Source organism: Nansenia antarctica (assembly GCF_963989245.1).
Source record: "Nansenia antarctica genome assembly, chromosome: 7".
In the NCBI taxonomy this organism is placed as follows: Eukaryota; Metazoa; Chordata; class Actinopteri; order Argentiniformes; family Microstomatidae; genus Nansenia; species Nansenia antarctica.
The window spans coordinates 10,602,568-10,610,067 of NC_137677.1; the positions used below are offsets into that span (position 1 = coordinate 10,602,568).

General features: G+C 55.8%; 1 protein-coding gene across 3 annotated transcripts in view; it reads left to right on the top strand.

Moving 5' to 3' along the window:
• Nucleotides 1-7,500, top strand: part of ddr2a (discoidin domain receptor tyrosine kinase 2a) — a 53,727-nt gene that overhangs the window by 27,324 nt on the left and 18,903 nt on the right. For all 3 annotated transcript variants that reach the window (XM_080536120.1, XM_080536122.1, XM_080536121.1), the window contains exons 3-4: nucleotides 3,827-3,929; nucleotides 4,780-5,011. In XM_080536120.1, coding sequence (XP_080392246.1) covers nucleotides 3,827-3,929; nucleotides 4,780-5,011 — 335 coding nt within the window. The remainder of the gene's footprint in view (nucleotides 1-3,826; nucleotides 3,930-4,779; nucleotides 5,012-7,500) is intronic.

Consider the following 7,500-nt stretch of genomic DNA (forward strand, 5'->3'; position numbering starts at 1 on the left):
GAGGATGTGAGGATGGAGGAGGAGGAGGGAGGATGGGAGGGTGGAGGAGGAGGAGTGAGGATGTGAGGATGGAGGAGGGTGCGAGAGAGAGAGGGGTGACGATGGGAGGATGGAGGAAGAGGAGGAGGGAGGATGTGAGGATGGAGGAGGAGGAGGAGGGAGGATGTGAGGGTGGAGGAGGATTGGGTAGAGAGGAGTGAGGATAGGAGGGTGGAGGAGGATTGGGTAGAGAGGAGTGAGGATAGGAGGGTGGAGGAGGATTGGGTAGAGAGGAGTGAGGATAGGAGGGTGGAGGAGGAGGAGGGGGGAGGATAGGAGGGTGGAGGAGGAGGAGGGAGGATGGGAAGGTGGAGGAGGATGGGGTAGAGAGGAGTGAGGATGGGAGGGTGGAGGAGAAGGAGTGAAGATGGGAGGAGGATCGGGCGGTCTCTCTCTCACATCTGGAAGAGTTTTTTGTTTGGAGGCGGAGGGACCTCCCTCTAGAGCGTTTACGCTGCCAAGACGCACACACACACACACACACACACACACACACCAACCCTCAGAGGTCTGCCCCCATCCTGACTTCTGAGCAAACATTCGGAAGAGAGGAAGAAGAAGAAGAAGAAGAAGAAGAAGAAGAAAAAAAGGAGGGAAAAAAAAGTGAAGGAGAGGATAGAAAAAAGCGAGGGAGGACAGACAGAGAGAGAGAGAGAGAGAGACAGAGACAGAGACAGACAGAGAGAGAGAGACAGAGAGAGAGAGAGAGACAGAGACAGACAGAGAGAGAGAGAGAGAGAGAGAGAGACAGAGAGACAGAGACAGAGAGAGAGTGAGAGAGAGACAGAGAGAGAGAGAGAGAGAGAGAGACAGAGAGAGAGAGACAGAGACAGAGAGAGAGAGACAGAGAGAGAGAGAGACAGAGAGAGAGAGAGAGAGAGACAGAGAGAGAGAGAGAGAGAGCAGATAAAACAGACAGAAAGGGCCTTGAGTTGTTGCTGCTGGCAGCCTCACAAAGGCGTTGCTGTGAGGTGAGGTGGAGGGGGTGCAGGCTGACAGGGAGAGTCCCCCCCCCCCCCTCACTTCCGCTGACCAGCATGACCCTGGGCTATCACACCCACACACACACACACAAATCAAATCACATAAAATCACATAATCATTCATCGCACACACATATGCACGCGCACACACACACCCACACACCCACAAAGTCACATAATATGGAAAATATTATTGTAGTAAAATACACACAGTCCACACTCTTACTCTCACACGCATAAATGCACACACATATGAAACTACTGGACACAGAGTCTAGGACACACACAGACTCACAGGGTCTCACACACACGCACACACACACACATATACACACACTCAAACACACACACACACACACACACACACACACACACGACCACAGGGTCAATCCGAGTATGCAACTCTATGGCCTTTTAATCCACCCCGATGGGATCCTAGTATGTCGTCCAAAAATAATGATTCGATTGACCTTCAAACAGAAAACCCCAAAAACCTCTTCAGAATCCGATAAACGGTCAAATCCAAGTCTTGTATTTTTCGGTCTGACGCTGCAAAACATGAGATGGCTAAAGTACAGCGGTGATACAGTGTATAAACGTACGTATGTTCCAGATAGAGAAATCACACAACCAGAAACCTCAATAAATATTTTATACGGGGCCTTGCCCGACTGGGATAATATTGATGGAAAAAGAAAAAAAAAGAACGAAATCACCCTTCTATTTTTACACCCAGAAACAGCCGTACGTAAAAAGGGGAAGGAGGTTCTATTTCGGGGCTGTAAAAGTTAATAGATACCATGGCGTCCATGTCACGCTCAGTTAGCCCACGGAGCCGTAATGAAACACTGAGCGATGAAATGTTCAAAAGCCTCACAGTAGATCACTTTGATGGCTCACTGTTCGCTGCTACATGGTGGTGGGAGGGGGGTGGGGAGGGGGGGGAGGGAGGGCAGAGCGGTTGGTTTGGACCACACAGGAGAGGGGAGGAGGAGGGTGAGGGAGGATGAGGCTAGGGGAGGGGAGGGGGGGGGGGGTGGAGGGATGGAGGGAGGACATCCATGGGAGGATGGGGATGCAGGAAAGAGGGGGCATTTTGGTTGTCTAGAGTAGACCACACAGGAGAAGGGTGATACTCTCTAGCCAGGGTTTTACCCTCTACACACACACACGGACACACGCGCGCGCACACACACATACACACGGACACACACACACGCGCGCACACACACACACGGACACACACACACACACACGGACACACACACACACACGGACACACACACACACACACTCTCTCAAACTCTCTCTCACACACACACACACACCTAGACACACACACGCACACACCTAGACACACACACCTAGACACACACATATTCTCTCAAACTCTCTCTCTCTCACACACACACACACACACACACACACACACATACACACACACACACACACCTAGACACACACACACTCTCTCAAACTCTCTCTCATACACAGACACACACACACCGACACACTCCTTACATGGCTGTCTGGTACCCAGTCTGTTTACCCTGGCAGGAGGTTGAACGGAACCCTGTTCTTTATTTCAATAAAGTAACCACACTCTGAGTACTGGGGGGGGGGCTGTGTGTGTGTGTGTGTGTGTGTGTGTGTGTGTGTGTGTGTGAATAGCACTTCCTCTCTCTCTCTTTCTCTCTCTCTCTCCTCCATTCTCTCTCTCTCTCTCTGTCATTCTACCTCATGTTTTAGATTCTGATGTCTCGACATAAAGAGAGGGAGAAGGGGATGAAACATGTTTAGGAGCAGAGGGACGAGCGTCTGAACGCCCCTGGTCTCCTAGCGATGGTGACCACCGCTGTGGCTGGTCTGAGTGGGATGGCTGACGGCCGGGGGAGGCCGGTGGAGGTAGAGATCGGAGGACGGAGGACGGTATCATCCCTTGTTCCGTTCCATGCATTCAAATGAGACCGTCCTCCGATTTCTGCCTCCACCGGCCTCCATTGATATCTACACCACATATGTGACACGGACGATTTAATGTTCGGACGTTCGAAAAATGTAATATATTTCAGCGTTGTTGAAAATCAACGACACATCGCTAGTCAACTAACACAGCTTGTTTTGTGAGCCTGCTAACAATGTAAAGTAGTGTTATAGTTAACTAGGTAGCAGTGGGGGATTACTCACCCAATCCGTTGCGTTGCAGTATTTTGGCTTGACTACCGAGTTTGTGTTGTGATTCTCAACAACATTAAAACGTAGCTCGATGTTTAAAAAAAAAGTCTGAACTTTCTGATGGGTTGCCGACTTGCGGCCCAAATGACGAGACCGTGTCACATATTTCTACAGCAGGTGTGGGGTGAGAGTAGGCAGATAATCCAGAGAAATACAGTGTGTGTGTGTGTGTGTGTGTGTGTGTGTGTGTGTGTGAGTGTGTGTGTGTGTGTGTGTGTGTGTGTGTATGTATGACAGCAAAGCCAGTGGGCTTAGAGGGATGTGTATCAAGGGAGACCTGACCTATACGCTCCACATGGGAGTGTGTGAGTTGGCACTGTGAGTTGTGGAGAGTTGCCACGGTGTGTTCACGGTGTGTGTGTGTGTGTGTGTGTGTGTGTGTGTGTGTATTGACAGAGCTGATAGTGTTGTGTTGGTGTGTTGCAGGTGTGTGTGTGTGTGTGTGTGTGTGTGTGTGTGTGTGTGTGTGCGTGTGTTGCAGGTGTGTGTAGGTATCCTCTGGGCTAACAGGTCAGTGTGTGTGTGTGTGTATGTGTGTGTGTGTGTGTGTGTGTGTGTGTGTGTTGCAGGTGTGTGTAGGTATCCTCTGGGCATGTCTGGAGGTCAGATCCAGGATGAAGACATCTCAGCATCCAGCCAATGGTCAGAGTCTACGGCCGCCAGATACGGCAGGTAGGACACACCCTGTGTGTGTGTGTGTGTGTGTGTGTGTGTGTGTGTGTGTGTGTGTGTGCGTGCGTGCGTGTGTGCGCGCGTGTGCGTGCGTGTGTGTGTTTTCAGTAAACCACAGAGTATCAATTCCCGCTCCCAGTGTGTAAAAACCACACCTGGCTAAAGCTGAATATAGGATAGGGTGTGTGTGTGCGTGCATGTAGGTGTGCGCGCACGCGCCTTTGTGTGCATATGTGTGTGTGTGTGTGTGTGTGTCCGGGTGCATGTGTGCCAGAGAGTGTGGGTGGCCTGCTCTCCATCTCAGGATAATGATGTAAGGTTGTTTCTCCTCTCAGCACGGCGGTGTGTTCTCATTGGCTGAGGATCCTGACAGCTCAAACCCCAAATTAACAGTTTAGGATGAATTTACGGCAAAGTCCTCCCCGAGGATTTGTCGGTTTAACGGGCCGTGTGTGAAACCAAGGTCGACGCGCACAGTGCACGGCCCACCGCGCTCACCTTGCTCTCTCTCCCCCGTGTCTCCCCTCCCCTCCTCCTCCCCCCTTTCTCTCTCTCTGTCTCTCTCTCTGTCTCTCTCTTTCTTTCTCTGTCTCTCTCTGTCTCTCTCTCTCTCTCTCTCTCTGTCTTTGTCTTTGTTTCTTTCTCTCTCTCTCTCTCTCTCTCTTTCTCTGTCTCTCTACCACCACCACCCCCTCTCCCTCTCTCTCTCTCTCTCTCTACCACCACCATCCCTCCCTCCCTCTCTCTCTACCCCCCCTCTCCTCTCCTCATCTCTCCTCTCCTGTCCTCCTCTCCTATCCTCCTCTCCTGTCCTCCTCTCCTGTCCTCCTCTCCTCTCCTCTCCTCTCAGGCTGGATTTTGAGGAGGGCGACGGGGCCTGGTGTCCAGAGATCACCGTGGAGCCAGACAGCCTGAAGGAGTTCCTCCAGATCGACCTGCGCTCCCTCCACTTCATCACCCTGGTGGGCACCCAGGGCCGGCACGCGGGGGGCATCGGCAACGAGTTCACCCAGATGTACAAGATCAAGTACAGCCGCGACGGCAGCCGCTGGATCTCCTGGAGGAACCGGCAGGGCAAGCAGGTGAGGGAGGGAGGGAGTCCATCTAGAGGTCTGAGGGAGGGAGGGAGGGAGGGAGAGAGTCCATCTAGAGGTCTGGAGGGAGGGAGGGAGGGAGGGAGGGAGGGAGGGAGAGAGTCCATCTAGAGGTCTGAGGAAGGGAGGGAGGGAGGGAGAGAGTCCATCTAGAGGTCTGGAGGGAGGGAGGGAGGGAGGGAGGGAGGGAGGGAGTCCATCTAGAGGTCTGAGGGAGGGAGGGAGGGAGGGAGAGAGTCCATCTAGAGGTCTGGAGGGAGGGAGGGAGGGAGGGAGGGAGGGAGGGAGAGAGTCCATCTAGAGGTCTGAGGAAGGGAGGGAGGGAGGGAGGGAGGGAGGGAGTCCATCTAGAGGTCTGGAGAGAGGGAGGGAGGGAGGGAGGGAGTCCATCTAGAGGTCTGAGGAAGGGAGGGAGGGAGGGAGGGAGGGAGGGAGGGAGGGAGGGAGGGAGTCCATCTAGAGGTCTGGAGGGAGGGAGGGAGGGAGGGAGTCCATTTAGAGGTCTGAGGAGGGAGGGAGGGAGGGAGGGAGGGAGGGAGTCCATCTAGAGGTCTGGAGGGAGGGAGGGAGGGAGGGAGTCCATCTAGAGGTCTGAGGGAGGGAGGGAGGGAGGGAGGGAGTCCATCTAGAGGTCTGGAGGGAGGGAGGGAGGGAGGGAGGGAGTCCATCTAGAGGTCTGGAGGGAGGGAGGGAGGGAGGGAGGGAGTCCATCTAGAGGTCTGAGGAAGGGAGGGAGGGAGGGAGGGAGTCCATCTAGAGGTCTGGAGGAAGGGAGGGAGGGAGGGAGGGAGGGGGGAGGGAGGGAGAGAGTCCATCTAGAGGTCTGGAGGGAGGGAGGGAGGGAGGGAGTGAGTCCATCTAGAGGTCTGGAGGGAGGGAGGGAGGGAGGGAGGGAGAGAGTCCATCTAGAGGTCTGGAGGGAGGGAGGGAGGGAGGGAGTCCATCTAGAGGTCTGAGGAAGGGAGGGAGGGAGGGAGGGAGGGAGTCCATCTAGAGGTCTGGAGGGAGGGAGGGAGTCTAGAGGTCTGAGGGAGGGAGGGAGGGAGGGAGTCCATCTAGAGGTCTGGAGGGAGGGAGGGAGGGAGGGAGTCAATCTAGAGGTCTGAGGGAGGGAGGGAGGGAGGGAGGGAGTCCATCTAGAGGTCTGAGGGAGGGAGGGAGAGAGGGAGGGAGGGAGGGAGGGAGAGAGTCCATCTAGAGGTCTGAGGGAGGGAGGGAGTCCATCTAGAGGTCTGAGGGAGGGAGGGAGGGAGGGAGGGAGTCCATCTAGAGGTCTGAGGAAGGGAGGGAGGGAGGGAGGGAGGGAGGGAGGGAGGGAGGGAGGGAGTCCATCTAGAGGTCTGGAGGGAGGGAGGGAGGGAGGGAGTCCATTTAGAGGTCTGAGGGAGGGAGGGAGGGAGGGAGGGAGGGAGGGAGTCCATCTAGAGGTCTGGAGGGAGGGAGGGAGGGAGGGAGTCCATCTAGAGGTCTGAGGGAGGGAGGGAGGGAGGGAGGGAGTCCATCTAGAGGTCTGGAGGGAGGGAGGGAGGGAGGGAGGGAGTCCATCTAGAGGTCTGGAGGGAGGGAGGGAGGGAGGGAGGGAGTCCATCTAGAGGTCTGAGGAAGGGAGGGAGGGAGGGAGGGAGTCCATCTAGAGGTCTGGAGGAAGGGAGGGAGGGAGGGAGGGAGGGAGGGAGGGAGGGAGGGAGGGAGAGAGTCCATCTAGAGGTCTGGAGGGAGGGAGGGAGGGAGGGAGTGAGTCCATCTAGAGGTCTGGAGGGAGGGAGGGAGGGAGGGAGGGAGAGAGTCCATCTAGAGGTCTGGAGGGAGGGAGGGAGGGAGGGAGTCCATCTAGAGGTCTGAGGAAGGGAGGGAGGGAGGGAGGGAGGGAGTCCATCTAGAGGTCTGGAGGGGAGGGAGGGAGTCTAGAGGTCTGAGGGAGGGAGGGAGGGAGGGAGTCCATCTAGAGGTCTGGAGGGAGGGAGGGAGGGAGTCAATCTAGAGGTCTGAGGGAGGGAGGGAGGGAGGGAGGGAGTCCATCTAGAGGTCTGAGGGAGGGAGGGAGAGAGGGAGGGAGGGAGGGAGGGAGAGAGTCCATCTAGAGGTCTGAGGGAGGGAGGGAGTCCATCTAGAGGTCTGAGGGAGGGAGGGAGGGAGGGAGGGAGTCCATCTAGAGGTCTGAGGGAGGGAGGGAGGGAGGGAGTCCATCTAGAGGTCTGAGGGAGGGAGGGAGTCCATCTAGAGGTCTGGAGGGAGGGAGGGAGGGAGTCCATCTAGAGGTCTGGAGGGAGGGAGGGAGGGAGGGAGGGAGTCCATCTAGAGGTCTGGAGGGAGGGAGGGAGGGAGAGAGTCCATCTAGAGGTCTGAGGGAGGGAGAGAGGGAGGGATTGAGGGAGGGTCTAGAGGTCGGGAGGGAGGAAGGGAGGGAGGGAGGGAGAGAGGGAGGGAGGGAGTCCTTCTAGAGGTCTGGAGGGAGGGAGGGAGGGAGGGAGGACACA